The sequence below is a fragment of the Vigna umbellata genome, chromosome 5 (assembly GCF_029865625.1).
Source record: "Vigna umbellata cultivar VRB3 chromosome 5, Vumbellata_1.0, whole genome shotgun sequence".
NCBI classification, from domain to species: Eukaryota; Viridiplantae; Streptophyta; class Magnoliopsida; order Fabales; family Fabaceae; genus Vigna; species Vigna umbellata.
Genome location: NC_142169.1, coordinates 67878879 through 67898836, shown reverse-complemented (window position 1 = coordinate 67898836; position 19958 = coordinate 67878879). Strand labels below are relative to the sequence as shown.

Below are 19958 nucleotides of genomic sequence, written 5' to 3'. Positions count from 1 at the left end.
GTCACAACTTGCCTGAATGTAGAATCTCTCCTTGAAATTCTTACATAACACATTTTTCTCATTCTCATATCACATTTCACATATATACAAAGTACTGAGAACAATAGCAAGAAAACAGGTTAATATAACTCATAAACCAAGAAACTAGAAAGACACTTTAAAATCACAACTTTGGAAGAATTGATGTCAATGCAAAGTTGAAACCAGAGAGTTCCACAACTTAGCCGTTAATGTTTTCACAACCTGTGGATTTGTCTTGAGAGAAACAAATTAAAAACCAACAAGTTCAACAACTAAGTTGTGAAGTACAAGAGGTATGAAAACAACAGATTTAAAATATTAATTCCTAATATATATATGAAAACGAATAAGCTTCTCTTACCTCACATCGACGATACAAAGCTCTAAGAACATCTTGATTATTTCTCGCACAAGAATTTTTAGAAACACCACCAAATTGAAAAAGGAAAAAGTCCTTAGGACGATAGATTTACCAAGAAGCTCAAAGAACAACACAAGACACATGCAATGGAAACTTTCATGCATTGACTAGATGAAAGAGCGAAGAGCAAAAAGGAGTTGAAACTTACTTGCTTTATTGCAGAAACTGATAGGATAGGAATGTAAACCTCGTAGCCTGGTCCTTCCTGATCGTCAAAGAGATGACTCAGGAATTAGAACTCTTAGACAAAAGGTAGAAAACTCTAGAAAGGTGGTTTGTTAAAGATGACATGTTTTAAACCATTTAATATTAAAATATTCAAGTCTCACTATTTTTAAACTATCACCACTTTTAAAATATCATTTTCTGGGATTTTATACATGTTAGTTTATATATAAAATACTAATAATAATAATAATAATTATTATTATTATTATATATATTAAAAATATTTGTTTTATAAATTTTGAAAGGTTAAATATGTTTTATTTTCTTAACTTTTATATGAAATAAGATTCCGTTCCTATCTTAAATTTTGAATAATTTTTATTTTTAAATCTTACTAATAAATAAATATAATTTTGATGACTACCAATTTTTGTTAATTTCGTTTGATCATAAGAATTAAATTAATTTATGAATAAAGTTTAAAATAAAAATATTCATAAAAATTAAAAAATTAAAAAAATATTTCATTTTAAATAATAAAAGAAGACTTATAGTTGTTATAGTTATTAGTATGTTGAGACATGTCTCTAACCCCGAAATTCCTAAATTTTAGAGATTAAATAAGGCGAATCAGAATAGTGGATTAAAAATTTCAACTCGTTTCATTAAATTTTGATTGATTGATGGGGTAGCTTGCTTACATGGTATTTAGTAACTATCATACAAGTATAATAATAAAAAATTATAAACATTATTTTATTTACAAATTAAAGAATATTTTAAAAGAATTAATACAAGGTAGTTTTTAAAAATCAATTTTAAAAGAATACCTCTCTTGTTCTCATTTTAAAGGACAGACGTCTCTTTCAAGTGGCAACGTTTATATATGTTCCACACACATTTTCCGGCTCATAAAAGTTATACAAGGAGATAAACAATGGTACACTGTTTTATTTATTTCTTCTCTCGTTTAATCTTTCTCGCGGGTCACATGAGTTGTTGGGTCAATGGGTATCTCTATTAATTTTTGATGTACATAAGACAACAAGGTAACATACCTAATTATTTTTTCCACCTTTCTCTCTCTCTTTGCCTCCAATAATTTTCCACCTTATATACCACAATTCATTCTTTTGCAATATCATTTCTTTCAACATTTGCAAATTCAGTATTGTCGTCCAATATTTGTGTTTTATGACTAAAGACATTGCTCAATCCTATCTAACTATTCTTCAAATCGTCCTTTTGCCAGAACATTTTTATATATAAAAGCTCTGTGATCTGTCTCCACCTATTTGTCACTATGATATGCTTGATTAAAATAACACCGGTAGTTAAGAGGTTGTAACATTATTAACCGAAGGAATGGTTTTTTGATTTGATTTCTCAACCAAAGCACACAATAAATTCATATGAAAAAAGTTACAGAAAACATCATATTTCACAGGGTTATTTTGGTCATGAATGTAGTTGTACTTCACCAATAACTCTATATATTAAGAGCCATTGATCTCACTCTTGCAAGTTCCAAGTCCATATTTCAAAAAAAGTTCAAACACATCTTCGGCTCTCATCGGTTGGCATGGGAACTTGTGATACACACTTTTTTCTGTCTCTTATGCAGATTTTCATTCCGTGCTTGCTATGTATCATGGCCAAAGTTGAAGCTTTAAACGTAACAATCTCAGGCTTTTATGTGTTTGGAGACTCCACGGTAGACCCTGGAAACAATAACTACATCAAAACACCTTTCAAGAGCAATTTTCCACCTTATGGATTGGATTTTTCCAACCAGGTTCCAACAGGGAGATTTACCAATGGGAAGCTTGCCACCGATTACATCGGTAATTACTTATCATATTTTCATGTTCATCATACTCACTCATATATATATAGTAATAAACTTAATAACTTACACTGTGTGATGAACATTATGCTGATGTGTGTAAAATCCACTGCAGTTTCATACACAGGTCTGAAGAAAGAGCTTCTTCCACCTTATCTGGATCCAAGCCTCACCAATGTGGAAGAGCTAATGACAGGAGTCAGTTTTGCCTCTGCCGGTTCTGGCTTTGACCCACTTACACCAACCATCACTGTATTTCTCTTTCTTTCTTTGTATGAGTTATATTGCTGGCCCAAAAATAGTCTCTACTCCTTTCTCTGTCTCGATCTGATTTGGAAAATCATCAATATATATATATTTCCTCATAACCAATGCTAAAAGAGATAAGTGAACACGTGATACATTATATGAAGTGGTAAGAGGAAAATAGAAAAAAAATTACTACAGTTAACCAGGTGTCTGATATACTGAAATGTGTATATATTCCTGTTAGTTTGCATAACAGAGAAAGTAGCATTTTGCATGTTTATGCATCTCTATATGTGTTTGGTACGAAACTCATAAGGTGAAATTCTGTATTAATTTCAGAATGTAATTCCAATAGAAAAGCAGTTGGAATATTTCAGAGAATGCAAAAAGAGGATGGAGGATGCGATGGGGAAGCAAAGAATTGAAGATCATGTGAAGAAGGCTGCGTACTTCATCAGTGCTGGTACAAATGATTTCGTTCTTAATTATTTTTCTCTACCAGTACGAAGAAAGAGCTACACTCTCCAAGAGTATCAAAACTTCTTAATCCAACGCATCACAGATTTTATACAGGTCAGTTCAATTTCTCCCATGATTTAGCATCCATCGTTAATCTCTTCTTTACGGTTACATTAACTTAATTTTTAAAGAACAGCAAAGCAAGAAGTTTCATAAACCATTTCTGAAGGTTAATTAGAATGCATGTTGAGTGTAATTCATAATCCAATGATCATATATTGTCTTGTATGGTTAAACTACTGACATTTGTAATAATTAATTTAATAACAAGTATGAGTATGTAAATTAGTTTTTAATTTTTAATTGGTTGATAATATAAAATAATTACACTGTGAAATGTGGTTGAACCGGATATTTTTTGTTGTTGATGAGAGTGGACTGGTAAAATTGAATTGCTCTCCATCAATCACCTGCTATTCTTCCTCTTTTTGGAAATGTTTGGTTGGCATCAAATGTCTTACACTTGCTCGATTCTACTGACAAATGATAAAGAGAGAAAAGAGAATGTTTCAGTGGAAGCAAAAAGAAATGTCAAAATGAAAAGACGTGAAAACATAGTAACTTTTGTTGCATGTGGAGAAAGGCATGCTGAAAATTGTAATATAAGTCCGAAAGATGAAACTTTCTAAGTGCAAAAGACAAATTAAAAGTGTTTTTTTTTTTATCATTGTAGGTGGAAAGCATTAACCTTGATCTAACAGTGGTTTGAATATACTGATTAAGAAATTGACAGTAGATAAATTGGATGATTTTTTATATTTAAAATTGTTTGACAGTATATTCTGAAAACATTCTTCTGGTGTAGCCGAGTAATAAAAGTTTTTGACAGCTTATTTGGAGCAATTGAATAGGTTTGGATATTTTAAGAAGAGGAAGGAAAGTGAATAGTGAAGAAGGTAGTTTTATGAAAGAAAAAGAATGAGTAATAAGTAAAAGTAGAAAGAGGAACAAAAAGAGAGTGAGAGAGAATTGAATGGTAACGAAGAAAGAGGCTAGCTGGATATGAACATTAATAAAGACTGAACCCCACAAACCCTATAAAACACCTTAATTACAATAACAAACAGATAAATAAAACACTGAAACAAATTGCTTCTTTTAATGTTCACAAATGTTTGGCGGATACTGCTTCGTGTGTTCAAACTAATTAAGACACAAACAAATCATTTAATTCTTTTTTAATGTAATTTTCCATTCTTTTTTAATATAATTAAGAATGAATAAGAAAGTAATTGTGAAAGAAAATAAATCAGGAAGTTTCTACAAAAACTAAATTCATAATTCTCTTAGAGTATATGCACTTATACAAAAATCATAATATGTTTATTTTTTTAATTCAATTAAAATTCCTTTTTTTTTACTTTGTTTGTTCTACTTTTCTCATTCTTTTTAAAATACTAAAAGATTTATAAAATATTTATTCTTTTCATTTGTTAATATTTTTACCAGTAAAACGTAAAATATTGGAAAAACTTATAAAAGTTTGGAGAAAAGGATAACGATTTTTTTCATTAAAACAGATAAGATTTTCCACTTTTCTTGACACTGACATCCATACATGAAAGGTCTAATTTGTCCCGTTTTGTATTGGGCTGGTTAAGGTCACACCAAATTATTTATATAAGATTTATGGAATACAAATGTTTTTGGTTCATCCCATATTATTACATGTATTTGCAGATAGATCGAGTTGCCCAAATTTACAAAAATGAATAGAGTAAGTTATTGATCTTTTCTAATTTTAAATTTAAGTATCTAAAAAAATAGAATTTAGTGTGTAAGTATATGGTCAATAAAGAAACTTATAACTAATTACTATAACAAAATAAATAAATATACTGTAAGAAAATATATTAACGTAATTATTATTTAAATTTATAATTGTAAATGTATATAGTATTAATAAAATAATATATAAAGAATAAAATAATATTTAAAAAATAAACAATTGTATATAGTAATTATAATAAAAAGAATTAAAAAGAAAAACAAAAATATACTATCACATGTGTTCACTTATTGATCCGTGCAAACTAATTGATGTATACAGCTGGGTCGACTTAAATTTTCAATTTATCTCACGTTTTTTAATTGGACTTTGAACCCTGCTCCGATTTATGATTTATTTAAAAATAAGTTTTATTGTATAAAAACTGAATTGTTATTGTCACACGTGTGATTTGGCTAAAAGTGAAGATTTGGAATGACAGGTTTGAATCTCGCTCCTTTGCAAAACTCTGTATTGCTATAATTTGAACTAAAATGATACAACATTTTAGGGTAATTTTGGTTTTATAATTATTAGAATGGTATAGTTTTAAAAATGAAAAAGTGTTGTGAACTTAATATGATTTTATTAAGAGAGAAACATGTGTTAACTTGATGCAAATTTAACTTACTAAAGTAAAGTTATATCAAATTTACATGATTTTAATTAATTTTTTTTAAATTATAATACATTCAAATCATATCAAACTGATAAAATTTTAGTTTATATCATTACACTAAAATCGTATTAAATAAGCACAACTTCAATTAAAATTTAAAAATAATTATAACAACCGAAAGGTATGATTTATTTATAATGAATATAAAAAGAAGCCATATCAAATTTATAAAACTTGTATTTTTATTTGTTTTTTAAAAATTTATACTATTTTTATAATTTTAAAAACAAAATTACATCATTTTTATAGATTTTGTGATAACAATGTCTCTATTTTATTAGAGAAAATTAAACTGTAAGAATAATATTAAGACATTATGCTATTAAAATATTGTTTGAAAAATAAAATACACTCTTTTTGTTTTTAAAATTTTTATTTTTTTCATGACAATAAATACATACATAAGATAATTCAATTTAGGTGAAATAATAAAAATATAAATAATAGAATAATGATTATTATTTTCCTGAATTTTATAAATAACAATTAAAGTGAAAAATAGAAAGAAAGTACTATTTAACAAATTTGTAATTGAGGAATTAGATATATTTCTGTTTATTTAATTCACTGTATGCATACCTGACCACCAACACCAACCCTTCAACTGTGCTATCTGACTTTCGGTACACATATTAATTAACGATGATGTACCTTACAAAAACGTTATTCCCTAAAAACCTAAAAACCTAAAAACCCACGTGTCCATGTTTTTTTCACTTTCGTGTATTGTTATGTATGAAATTTTTTCAGCTAGAAATAATTATAGATATTGCTTTTACAGTAATTATTCCAAAGGTAAAATTCTCCTGCATCCATCTAAAATAATCATAAATCTAAAAATATGATTTGATCTAGTATTAAAATAAAATCCGATAAATTGTTTAATTGGTGAAAAAATTGTTCAGAATTTGTTGGCAGAAGGTGGTAGAAAGATTGTAGTAGCTGGAATACCTCCAATGGGATGTCTACCGTTGATGATCACCATGAATTCTCCCGATGCCTTGTTCCAACGTGATTGCATTGAGAAATACTCTTCTATCGCAAGAGATTACAATCTGCTCCTTCAACAAGAATTACGCAAAATGCAATTGCACCTTATAAATTCCTCTGCTTCAAATGCTAAGATCTATTATGTCGACATATATAAACCCATTGCGGATATGATCCAATCTCGTAAGAGATTTGGTTAGTAATAATACCTTTTTCTTCTCTTCTCTCTGTGAGGAAATATTAGTCATGAATTCACTGATAATAATTTAGTTTTGTTTGAATTTGGTAGGATTTGAAGAGGTTGACAGTGGGTGCTGTGGAAGTGGGTTGATCGAAGCATCGATATTGTGTAACAAGATTTCAGATGTGTGTGTTGATCCATCAAAGTACGTATTCTGGGATTCGATTCACCCAACTCAGAAGGCATATCACAACATCTTCTTGAGCAGCATCTCTACCATTGACTTCATCATCAATAACTAGAATAACTTAATAGCTTTAGGTATCATCTATTTCTTGTTAACTCTTGCAAATCTACTCAATTATGTAAGTAGTAGTAAGATTACAAATTTAGAAGTTCCTAAGATTTGAATTCAAAATGTTTGAAAGAATTAAAAACTTATATGGTATTGATCAGGTTGGATTTCATAAATTCCCTGTTATATATTTTTATTTTCCTTAACAAAAAGTGAAGAATGCATATCATCACATGTGTGTGAAGTATGATAATTTAATAATTATGGTATTTATTAATTTATTTTTGTTTCAGAATCTGGAATTTGATCCTGAAATAAGTTGGCATAATTAAGTGAAGTTAAGAAGTGAAGTACTATTTCCAAAGCTAACGCTGAAAAGGGAGAACTCATTAATTTGACGTTATCACGTAAGACAACAACAGCTAGGAAGGAGGACCACACTGAGGCATCAAATTCTTATACTGAATTCAAGTTTTTGGCTTTATATAAAAGTGGTTTATATAAAATTATGAAAGCATTTATTTACAGTTCTGATGAAATAATATCTTATCTCTATCTCATCTTATAAAATATTTTCTCCATTTTTTTTTAGTTTTCGGGTTTTAATAAAAAAATGTTTTTTAATGATATTAATATGGTGTGATTAATAGCACTTTATTGTTGGTGCTGTTTTCGGTAGGGACCTATCGTCCCGGGGCCTGGGCTTCCTGACACACAGGCCCATTTCAATGCAGAAAAAAAATGTAACCCCATGTATGTGCCAACAAAATTAAATGCAAAAAAAAGTTGTAAAGTAGGAGTCAATGGAATCAAAGCAAAAGAATGCTAGAAAGCTACAAGCTACAAGTGTAAGAGTTTGTTAGGTAAGAAATTTTAGTTTGTTTTTTTACTAGTTCGAAAACATGTTGGACGATATCAGTAATGATTTATAAATAAACTTTTTTTTATGTAAATGCAGTATTGTTGAAATACTAATGGTTGAAATAGTATTTTAGTTTTATTTTTTTTAAAAAAATTGATTAGTATTTATTATATTTGATTTTTGTCCTATCTAAACATTGTAGGATTTTATTATTCATTTTTTCTATTTTTGGTTTCAATTATTGTGCTATTATTTCCTTTATCTATTTTATCATTTTAGCAGTGCATTTCAAAATATTCTTAGATTTTCATTTTCGTGTATTGGTAATATAAATTTTTTACACTCTCAATTAATTGAAATTTATTTTTAGATCAAATTAGTAATTTTTTTTATCTTGTGATTTATTATAAATGAAGCATATATATTCTTAACATTATTAATGTATTTTAATTAAATTTCCATACTTATACATAGAAAAGGATGTGAATTCTCTAGTGAAAGCAAAGGAGAAGTATTCTTTTTAAAATATGAACATATTAAAGGGGCTTGGATTTTACTATCACATCCATTTTATTGTTCAAGTTCGCATTTCAAGTTTTTATAAAAATATTTTCTAACAAAAAAACAAAAAAGGTTTATTGTGTATGTCAAAGTTAAATACCATAATTAAATAATAAAAATATACTTGTGGTGCATATTTGAACCTGATATATCTAGATGTACGATAAAGTATGTTTATTATTTATATTTCACAAAGTTTACCGTGATATAAAACGGAAATTTCATCAAGAATATTTTTGTTATTTCGCAAAGTGTAACATTAATTTGGCCTTAACCCACCAAGAGGGAAGCTCAATAAATTTAATATTTGATGGAAATGATTAATTTAATCATAGTTAATGTTAAATACATTTTAAAAATAAGATGAGTTTACAATAAATCTTATTTTACAAATTGATTTTAATTTTGTAAAATAAAATAAAATTTATTTGAAAATAATATTAAAATCAATTAATACTAATATGATGTGTAATTTGTTGTTATTATCTAATATTCATGCGTTGACAACATGAAAAATTATATAAGTAAGTAATTTGTAAGGTTAAATTAAGTTTAAATTCATTTTTTTAAGAGTTAGATAGATTATCAATAAATATTAAGTTAATAAATTTGCATGATTAACTGAGTTAGATACATATGCATGGGACTAAATAGTAAATCATGCACTTCGTTTCTCCTCTTTGATTTTCGGTCATTTCCGACCCTTTTTTTTTCCAAAACTTTCTAATTCATGATGCTAGATGAATTTTCAAACTTTCAAGACTCATCTTCTGTTTAGAGATGATGCGAGATTTCTTATACTTAATCCTTGTTAACAAAATCTGGTTACATGATCTGTGAATCAGAAAGAATCCATCACTATTGCACTAACCAAGACCTCTTGAATTTCTGACACAAGGTCACATTAAACCACGAAAGATGACGTTCGATACCAAGTACACTTCTGCCTTTGTAAATCAAAAAGGAAAATGTTATTTGGACAACAAAAGTTTGACACAATTTTGACAACGGCGACGTGGCAGCTGTGCATTGGCTCAGTGAACCGGGGTGAGGGGTATTTTGGGTTTTTTCTGGTTTGTTTTCAATTCACTGAGCCAATGCACAGCTGCCACGTCGCCGTTGTCAAAATTGTGTCAAACTTTTGTTGTCCAAATAACATTTTCCAATCAAAAATTGCTTTCAGATTCAGTGACACAAACAAGAAGATAAGTATCACCAACTAAACCTTCCCCTTTGGCAACTCTTGAGCTTCTTACTTTCCCAAATATTGCTGCTGAAAGTATTTTCCATACACAGTGAAACAGTACTCAAGAAGGAGCCTTAAGCCATGAACCTAACTTAGTTCAGTTTTCCAACTATATGTGACACTTTCCAACGTTGTGTCAGGTTAAACCGCACTCCAATAATTGAAGCATGCTTTGTAGTAAGACGTTCCCATGCTCAAACTCCTAACTCACATTGATTTCATTGTTTCATTGTTATCATCAAAGCCAACAACTAAGAATGAAGACCCTTCTGGACCCTACCCTAAACTTTTCTGTGTTTTAGGCTTTTCATCAAAGTCACACCTAATTAATAACTCAAAATAATAATATTTTAATTATATTTTATAATATCTGACTGGTAATTTTAAGATTTATAGAGATATAGATCTTTGACTAGTATATTTTTTGCATGGTTACATAAGTTAATTATCAACACTCGTAGGAATATTATATGGTTGTATTATATTTCTAAAACGAAAAATCAAATAACAAATATTTCTTCTAAGATTTAATATAACAAAATTAATTGTAAACTAAATTACATTGCGCGGCCTGCAGTTTCAAATTGAATAGTTTATTTGAAACCACAGGGGGTCTTTTTGAACATTGATGTTTGACACAGGCATCATATATATAAATAGACATCACTGTCAAAAGAAATTAGTAACAAAAGATGCAATGGCCTCTTCAGCTATTAACTTGTACATTTTCTGCGTTGGATGAACAGCATCCCAGAATACATATTTGTCTGCATCCGAACAACTATTCACCCCTTTGCATGAATCTCCATATTCTATTGTCCCTGTTCCAACACATCCTTTCGAACCTTCGACAAATCCTGCACTCAACCAACAAGAGGAAAGTACATGAAAGAAAGAACTCGGTCACGCTTAGTAAAACAAAAAAAGCATTATTTTATAGGTCATAGATGACAAGCATTTGCGATTAAAAGTAACTTCAAAAGGGACATAATTCACGACTAACCATATTTTTTAGGATTGGTGACTGCACGTTGGATCATGTCATAAACATCAACCAAAGCAGTTCTTAAGCCCAGCTTTGTCTTCAGGATGTTTAATTGCTGTAATAATTTTGCATTGAATGCATGAGCAACACTATTTAAACTTTTATCACAGCCTTCCGCACTTCTAAGTGTCTTGATAAGTGGAATGCATCCCAGAGGGAGGACTCCTACAATGATTACCCTCCTTGCCCCAAGTCTATGCATTTCCTGTAACCAGCAAGTATATATTAACTCATACTTCGAATGTTCCGTTTCGAACACTCAATGTAAATATATATATATATAATCTTAAATTTTAATAATTCAAAAAATATTTTTTTTTTCTAAATTCTTAATTGAAAGGTATTGTTTTGTTAGTGAGACATTGAATAGTTTTGAATAATAGGTTTCTTCCGTTATTACAAAGAGAAGATAAAAAGATTGAAAGGGACGGACCCTTGAACATGAAACTTATCGGAAAGGGATAAGCATGTTAAACTATTTGAGACTGACTGATTTTTCGATAGTTAAGGAAGGATATTTCGACAAGTAATGTTTAACCAATAAAAACCCTACGAAAAATATAATACGATGCCTACTATTTTGTTCTTATTTTCTTATGCTACATAAGTTAATTAATTCCATTAGACTTATATAGTTTTGTTTATCCTCGTGTTAAACTGCTAACCTCACATGATAGGCCAGAAATGAATGTGGTGTGATTGATAGCACTTTATTGTTGGTGTTATTTTCTGTGGGATTATCACCCCGGGGCCTAGAGTTTCCTACATATATGGTCCATCCAATGCAAGAAAATATAATATCTCTGCACCAACAAAATTAAATGCAAAACTGTGAAGTAGTGCAGAGATATTAAAGTCATGCAATTAAGTTCCTAGCCTCAGAGAACTGCATTTGATCATCTGATAAAATCAAACAAAAATCATATTTAAATAGAAATAATTTTGAATTATTTTATTTTTTAATTATATTTAAATTATAAAAACCAAAATTCTAGATCCAAAACCAAACCGTATGAATTCAAAGAATTTAACGAACAGTTTCTTAGTTCTATTTTTTTATCAGTTGGGAAGTATGATTTAAAAATATTAATAGTATTTGGCCAAAACAATCTCAGTTGTTACTAATTATTTTTGAAACGTTAATTCAAACAGTATTTTAGTTTATATTTTTTAGTTTTTATATTTATTTTCTGTTTATTCTTAAAACATTGATTAAAACTATAGAGTTTATAATCCTTTATAAATTTGATATGGCTTTATTATTTATTTTACATACAATTAGTTTTTTAATAATGACTTACGTTGCGTATTTTAATTGTTATACAATCATTCCTGACATTTATGTTTACCAGTTACTTTGATAAACATCAGTAAATTAATAAGGTAACTTCACAGTTTCATCTATGTAAAGTTTTGGATTTCAATTTTGGAGGAACTTTTTAAATAATTTTAACATGGATAAAATGCAAGAATTGATTGTATAGATGGAGAAAGAGTGAACCTTAACGTCCTTGGCGAAGCGAGAGAGCAAGAAATTCTCGAATTCTTCCAAGCTGAATTGCTTAGGGCGTGTAGGTTCCAAGAAATAATTCTGAAGGAAATCGTTTGTACCCATACTGATAATATACAAGGCATTTCTTGTAATGAATTCTGCTCTTTCTTCGCCCACCTCTCTTCTCAAATGGATCTTGTAATGCGCAAAATACTCCAATTGTTTTGAAACAGACAAAACATTCTGCACCACACCACAGTTAGCTAACTAATCACAAAAACATTCAAATACCTATTATCAAGTTTTTCACAGAATTATGTACCGAAACTTCTGCTGTGTAATCATCAAAACCTGTGGCTGCTGATGCAAAACTGACACCATACTCAAGATCTTCCGGCTTCAAATTAGGGTCCAGAAACGGTGGAATCACCTTTCTATACCCCACTGCTTCAGCTGCACATGTGTTAAATGGAAACACTAATACTCAGTAATTACATACAATAAAATAGGCTTCTTCTAACATCATATAAAAAAACACTTAGAAACATGCGACTTGAATACAATGTTTTAATTGTATTTTTAATATATTAGGTTGGAGAAACTCATGCTCTGAGATCAATGTTTTAATTGTACCAGTCATGTTGTGCTTACGTCTTTTTAGATTAAAGCTTCTGAACTTCCATTTACCATATCAGGGTTAAGTCCTAAGATATTTTTGGATGGTTTTAGTGTACTATGATATAAAATGAGAATGATACATGGTCATTTTTTGAGACTGTAAAAAAAAATAATATAAATATGAATATAATAAAAGATACATGATAAGATGTGAATGAGGAGAGTATTGAATTGATGTTTGTATTAAAAAAAGGTATTCATAGATCATTTAACCAATATAGAAATGAATAGCTCTGATGATCTTATTCATCAGCGGCGTATTAATAGCATATCAGGTGTCTTCACCTAACAGCCTATTTTTTTGACATGGTATGGAAAACCTTTATGACAAGTAATCTAAAATTCTATCCTTGTCATTATTCTTTTAACTAAAGCTTGTTGAATTTCAGGTATGGTAGGCAAGTCAAGTCGGTGCATTATTTGTTCATATGTTTTCTTTTTTTAGGTAATTTTGTGAGGACTAAGAAACTCATTTTCTTCTCCGTTATAACTTGTTTCTTTCTGAAAGTAACTTATTATGGTGACTTAATAATTAATCTTTTAGTAAAACCAATTCAAGGGTTAGGTTTTTCAAATATTACAGACAAACTCATATAAGAAACTTTCAACTCATTGAATTGTCAATAGCATCAAACAAGAAAATAGAAATATAAAAAGAAAAGAAAAAGGGAATTGAATATTTTTACCAACAAAGTCTGTTGCAAGTCTTCCATTGCTAAACCGTCCTGTTGGGCGGCTGTCAAAGAAGTCCTTGCCGTAGGGAAGAAAGTTGCTTTTCATTGTGGTGTGAAGGGCATTGTTGTTGCCAGAATCAACACTTGAATCTCCAAAAACCAGTATGCAAGACACATTATACTTTGAAGCCACTTGTCTCACTAGAGGAATTTCCGCAGCAAGTGAATAGAATGGAATTGTGGCCAGTATCATGATTTTCACTACCAAGTACTCCATTGCCTCACCAAGGCCTTGAAATTACAACTGCAACTGCTGAGAGTTCTGAAATGGGGACCCTTTTTCCCAACAGTGAGAAGTTAAACACGAGCATTGAACAATGCCATGCATCTTTATTTAAATGCAGCACGTAAGGATCCTGTATGGTGAGTGGTTGCTGGAGCATTTAAAAAACGGTCCCTAAATTAATTACAGCATTTAAGGCTTAAAACTACTACTCCCTCTCCTGGCCTCCACTTTAATTGGAGAAGGAGAACACAGCAATGAACTGTACTTCGTTAGCTCCAAAAGTAACTCTGAGAGAGACTTCTTACAAAAATATCATGTGCATTGGTCCACTTTTGTTTCCTTCACTGTACCAAAATCAACTCTCCATCATATTTTATTAACTTCTAATTTATATATCATTATATTCATAATTACCTCGTATACCTTTGTCTGTTGGAACATGATAGTATAACATGTAATCAATATTCTTCAGGTCTAGATGTTTAGATAAAGAAGAAATAGAACACATATAATTACTAATAATGTTAACAATCATCTCGAGGTTTTTTCCATTACATTGAAAATAATAAAACTATCTTTTTTTTAACAATTTTACTAAAATAATCTCTTTCTTTTAAATAAATATATATTACTCTGATTGAGAAAGAAAGAATAATTAATTTAAAAAATAAGTTAGGAATTAAAAAAATATTGATTTCATTGAAATGTACAAAATAACAATAGATTTAAACATTTCTAGAAAACTAAAAGTATATCATCGTGAGATGGAAAAGTTCTTTTGTTATAATTCTTATTTTATTTTTCTTTCTTAAAAAAATGTCTAAGTTGAGTACACTTATCCACATTAATTTTGGTGTTATTCCTGATCAATAGAATTGTTAAAATACACTTTATTTCTTTATTTCTTTATATATATATTTCGATGTTTTAAAATATATTAAAAAAATTATATATTGAATATTGTATTTTGAAGACTATAGTAGAGAGTCCATGTAAGTCCCTAATTTTATAATTTGTTTAGCACTTAGAGTTCAATTAGGTCTCTCACTAACTAATTGAAACTTGTTTTCATACTTATAAAATCTTGCGTTGAATTAGAAAAATAAGACCATTGATTTGAAAGAAGTTTAAAAAGGAAAATATAAAAGTTTGAGTTTCAGTATAAAAAGAAGAATATGAGAATGAGAGATGTATTTGAGGTTGAGTTAAATGTTAGTAATTATTTTCAACATCATGTTATTTTAACAGCGTTTTTCAATCCTCTTATCCCTTTCATTCTATTTTTAAGTATTTTTAGATTCTATTTTGAAAACTAAAATTATAATATTTTTTACTTTAATAAAATGTTTACAAGAATTTTTATTTTAATATTTTTCTTTTTATAGTATAATAAATATACTAATTAGAAAATAAGTGAAGAAAATATAAATAATAAAAAATAATCAATTTTATTTTAAATTTGTAAAAATAACAGTTAAATAAATTACTTTTTTCAAGTTACTTTTACCTTGTTTGCTCAAATAAAATTAGATTTACCTTTGTTTTACTCAAATTTCCGCATGTTGTTCACTCAACATTTTGTGTAAGAGTCAAAATTGATTTACTCAGTTGAGTTTGATTTGTAAAACAATTAAATATTTAAATCTGACTTATTCTTTTAAGTAAATTTAATTAAATTTTGAACTCAAGTTTATTAGTTTTATTTTTTTTTTATAGATGATTATCACGATTCTTTTTTGTATCATCAATATAGTATTTAAAAAATATTGTAATATCATACAATTGTTTAATAAAAAAAATATGTAACATATAGTACGTGAAATTTAAAAAAATTATATGACTAATTTTTTTTATAACTTATTATATGAAAATTATAACAACCCATTTATAGCATTTTATTAATTACTAATAAAAGAGAAATTACATCATTATATTATGGCATGAGTATAAACAAAATCCGTAAGATAATGTAAATTATCTACCTGTGAATAAAATCACAATAGTATTTTAAAAAGAAATCAACTGAAATCAAAATTAGTATATCAAAATATAAGCTCTATTATACAAAATTTATAAACGGATATTAATTATTGCTCCTCCAAATCAACCTACATTATAGACTTAAAATTTTGTACAATGATATGTATAAATATATGCAGGAAAAAAATTTACAGGTTATTCAATTGACCCTTCTTTGGAACTCGTTATTATGTTCTAAATTAGTAATTGATATAAAAATATGTATTTAAACTGTACTATTAAGTTAATGACTCAAACATCAATATCTTTAAACAATTTCTCACTAAATTATCACATTTCAATATATATCAAACAACAACAAACCAAAACCTCCAAATTTTACATATTTAACACACTTTACTTAATCAATTTCACTAATTGTACTTAAAAATTCAAAAACATTAATGTCCAACCAGAACCATTTACTTAAGCAATTATACAATGTCAAATTAAACTAACTTTCCTTAACCCTCTTAACAAAAACCTAGACTCTTATTCTTACAACAACTCTAAAAACACAAACAAACTTTTTGATTTAATGATCTAACATATATTTGAAATTATAGAAGATAAAAAAAATTCGAGAAAGTTTGTTAGTGCCACATGCAACCCCTTTGCTCACATGCACGCCAATTACAATAATTCTCAATAAATAAAATAAAAAAACTAATTCAAAATTTTAGAAAGAAGTAAAAGGATTCCTAAAGAGATATTCTAAGGAAATCTAAATATTCATAAATTTAACGAATAGTTAATGAGTGAAATCTAAATATTCATAAATGGTTTTATTCGTAAACAGGTATCATCAATTTTATTTTTTTCCGTAAAAAATATAAATTGATGTTATGGAATTTAATAGCACTGACTACCTCCTGGGGCCTGCAATGAATGAATGCAGTTAGTTGGTTTCTCTAATGTAAATAGATTCATCCATGTTGCTTTTATTCAATAGCATCTCCAATTTAACACATCTAAAATATCACTTCAAATATCTTCTATATACACAATTGTTATTTAATTTCGTAATGCAAAAAGTCATTTAATTTTTATTAATTTAATGTCCATATAAAATAATTATAAACATGTCAACAATCGAAACTTGAAAATAGAATATTTAAAACATTTTAAAAAAAGACATGAAACAAATTACGACGTATCTTTTGAAAGTTTCATATCGACTTATATAAGACTAAATTATAATATATAAGTAAGATCCAAATTTTATTTTATAAACCGATTTGTGAAGTTGAATTAGACTTAAAATCATTTTTTAATATTATAATATTTACATTCTTATGTAAATAAAGAAAAAAAATGTTTTAGCCTAAAATTGTTATTATTGTAGCTACATATAGTCCAGGTTTTGATACAAGTATTTACTAAAACAATTTAATGGAAGGATCACACTGTACATCTCACCCAACATATTATTTAATATATTCATAACTTTGAACTTAAAATTATAAAATAACTCATAATTAAATTATTTTCTCATATTTGTTGTTATATTTGAACTAAATTGGATATTTTTTGTTTACTATGTTGTTATTAAGATGTTCACCATTCAATTAAAACGTTAGTTATAATTGTACTTCTTTTACAGAAGTAACTATGTACTTATAGAATTCAACATCAATGTTGCAACTAACATCCAATGTTTGGAGTTAAATTTGAATATTTATACCAAAAGAAGTTATAACTCAACTAGTTTTATGCTAGTTCAATAACTGAATTATATATTTTAAATAAACGGCTAAAGCCAATTTTTTTGTAATAAAAAATATATTACTAAAAGTTTTTTTTTTATTAAAAAGGAGTTGTTTTTGCACATTTTTCAACAATAACATAAAAATCCATTTTGTGGTAGAAGATGGTTTAGTTTAAATAACGAGTGTGAATTATTGTACATTCGTAATATTTGTGTTCATTTTTTACAAGTAAAAGTTACTTCTTTCATATAATAAATTTAAATAAGTTATACACAAGTTATTTAATTTGTGCAACTAATTATCATTACGTTAAGCAATGAGATCAAAGAAAAGTTAATTAAGAACATATTTTTATAGAAGAAAACACACACATATTTTACTGCTATATATCTATTCAAAGTTCAAACTATCTCAATAGTCTTTTTTATACAAACTTTAACTTAGGTGTTACAGAAAAATAAATCTATAAAATTAAGTCGTACAGACTCCATAATTGAATCAATGATTTAGTTAAGTTGTACAAGTGTCTATATGCAAAGATTAAAATAGTTTTCCATTTTGTCTTAGTATAAAATATTTTTAACGAAGGTGCTCGTAACAATAAAATTACATAATTTTATTAATTTAAAGAAAATTTTCAATTAAAATAATTAACTTTATGAAAGTACTAATTCGAAAAATAAAAAACTAGAAATTGTTAAACTAACGAAAGAAAACGAATTTATTAATTTTAATAAGTAAATCATGTACCAAGTGTTCCGTTGTAGTCTAGTTGGTCAGGATATTCGGCTCTCACCCGAAAGACCCGGGTTCAAGTCCCGGCAACGGAAGTGTTAATCCTTTTTAACAAATCATTAATTGTTTCAATGATAGATTTTGTTTTTAGTTTTTTCTTAATAGATAAGTGATTTATTTTATTTTACTAATTATTACATCTTTCCAACAGAGGAAGTATTCATATATTATTCTGATAATTTTTTTCTCATATAGTTTTATCATGTAATGTCATGTGAATCTTTTTTATAAGTGAAATGAACAGCATGTATCGATGTCAACACTTACAGCTTGTGTACACCAATTATAGAATTCCATTTGACAATTGATGATGATGTTGTTTTTCCACCAAAAAACGTGGCTATAGTGTTAGCAGCTTTTCAGAAATTGGGATTCATTCAGCATTGGACTTTCTTGCATATAATTGCCCTAGTCAACATTTTAGAGAGCTACTAATCGTCCATTGAAATTTTGAAATGAACAAGAAAAAGTAGAAGAACAGTTCAACTTGACAATGATTTTTATATTAATGGCCTTGAATTATTTTAGAGTTAAGGAATTAAATGAAATGCGATTATAAAAGGCAAAATTTACACTGTAATCAAAATATTAAAACTTTTACCACATGTATTATTTATAGAATATTATTGATAATACATGATAAATAAATATTTGTAGATATATTTTTAAATATAAAAAATTTACATTTTTTTATAAGTATATTATTTTTATAATAGATGTGAAATAAAAACATGTCATTTTATCCTTATCCGAAATAAATAGACAGAGCGAAAGAAAACATTAAAAGGTTGTGCCAGAATTGTGAGAGGTTGCATCAACCATGAGATTTTATGAAGTTAATGAAAGAGTTTCACATGGAAGAGGGTCCATCTGAAGAAACAGACCAGGCGCCACTACCTCCAGCTCACACCCACCAAATCATTCTCAGTTTGATCAACAACTTCACTCTGCACAACTCTCTTTCTGCACACAAATTCATTTTGCAATATTAATTTTTCATACTTGTTGTTGGGATGTCCCTCTCTAGCATTCATTCACACACCTTTTCTTTTCTATTTTTAACACCAAAAATTTATATATCACACCCAACTTGTTCCAGCATACACACGTAATTTTCTAGCCGTCCCATTATTCACCGATACTTCTTTAAAAAGTTTTTTTTTTTTAAATATAGGTACTCAGTATCAAGGATGTATGATAAAAAAACCTCTGAATTTCAATCAAGTTATCTAAAAAGTATTCTTAAGTATTTTTTTAGTATCCGTTAAAACAAATTTAATTCCACAAATATATAAATAAATTATAACAGAATCTTCCATTTTTTTTTTAAAAATTTTGTCAAGATTTTCACTTTGATTACTTGATACATATATTATATGATCTTTGACAAACTTTCCTGTAAGCACTGATATACAAGCCGAGAATAGCAAGTTTGACCACGAAAAATATGTAAA

At 27.9% G+C, this 19958-nt stretch overlaps 2 protein-coding genes and 1 non-coding gene across 4 annotated transcripts; 2 read left to right on the top strand and 1 right to left on the bottom strand.

Annotated features, from left to right (window-relative positions):
- Positions 1-2132: 2132 nt before the first annotated feature.
- On the top strand, positions 2133-7911 carry LOC124833211 (GDSL esterase/lipase At5g45960). Of its 2 annotated transcripts, XM_047307631.2 has the most exons (6): positions 2133-2454; positions 2572-2708; positions 3045-3278; positions 6577-6856; positions 6951-7163; positions 7431-7911. In XM_047307631.2, exons 1-5 carry the CDS (start codon positions 2193-2195, stop codon positions 7142-7144), a joined length of 1107 nt encoding a protein of 368 aa, XP_047163587.1. In that variant the 5' UTR covers positions 2133-2192; the 3' UTR covers positions 7145-7163; positions 7431-7911. The 2 variants fall into 2 exon arrangements, with proteins under 2 accessions (XP_047163587.1, XP_047163586.1); XM_047307630.2 differs by lacking the exon at positions 7431-7911 and having other exon boundaries at positions 6951-7313.
- A 2400-nt stretch (positions 7912-10311) lies between these two features.
- LOC124833226 (GDSL-like Lipase/Acylhydrolase superfamily protein) lies at positions 10312-14062 on the bottom strand. The gene is made up of 5 exons (XM_047307649.2): positions 13708-14062; positions 12666-12796; positions 12353-12586; positions 10810-11056; positions 10312-10663 (listed from the first exon to the last, which is right to left on the bottom strand). The coding sequence occupies exons 1-5, from the start codon at positions 13970-13972 to the stop codon at positions 10476-10478; spliced, it is 1065 nt and encodes a 354-aa protein (XP_047163605.1). The 5' UTR covers positions 13973-14062; the 3' UTR covers positions 10312-10475.
- Positions 14063-18466: 4404 nt separating this feature from the next.
- TRNAE-CUC (transfer RNA glutamic acid (anticodon CUC)) lies at positions 18467-18539 on the top strand. The gene has a single exon. It is a non-coding gene; the product is annotated as a tRNA-Glu (tRNA).
- The last annotated feature ends 1419 nt before the right edge of the window (positions 18540-19958 follow it).

Excerpts from the sequence above, each read along its gene's own strand:
- LOC124833211 (XM_047307631.2), top strand. The coding sequence starts at position 2,193 with ATGGGAACTTGTGATACACACTTTTTTCTGTCTCTTATGCAGATTTTC. Across the intron at positions 2,455-2,571 it reads GCTTGCCACCGATTACATCG|TTTCATACACAGGTCTGAAG; the intron begins GTAATTACTTAT and ends AATCCACTGCAG. Across the intron at positions 6,857-6,950 it reads CCAATCTCGTAAGAGATTTG|GATTTGAAGAGGTTGACAGT; the intron begins GTTAGTAATAAT and ends TGAATTTGGTAG.
- LOC124833226 (XM_047307649.2), bottom strand. The coding sequence starts at position 13,972 with ATGGAGTACTTGGTAGTGAAAATCATGATACTGGCCACAATTCCATTC. Across the intron at positions 12,587-12,665 it reads ATTACACAGCAGAAGTTTCG|AATGTTTTGTCTGTTTCAAA; the intron begins GTACATAATTCT and ends GGTGTGGTGCAG. Across the intron at positions 10,664-10,809 it reads CACCAATCCTAAAAAATATG|GATTTGTCGAAGGTTCGAAA; the intron begins GTTAGTCGTGAA and ends GGTTGAGTGCAG.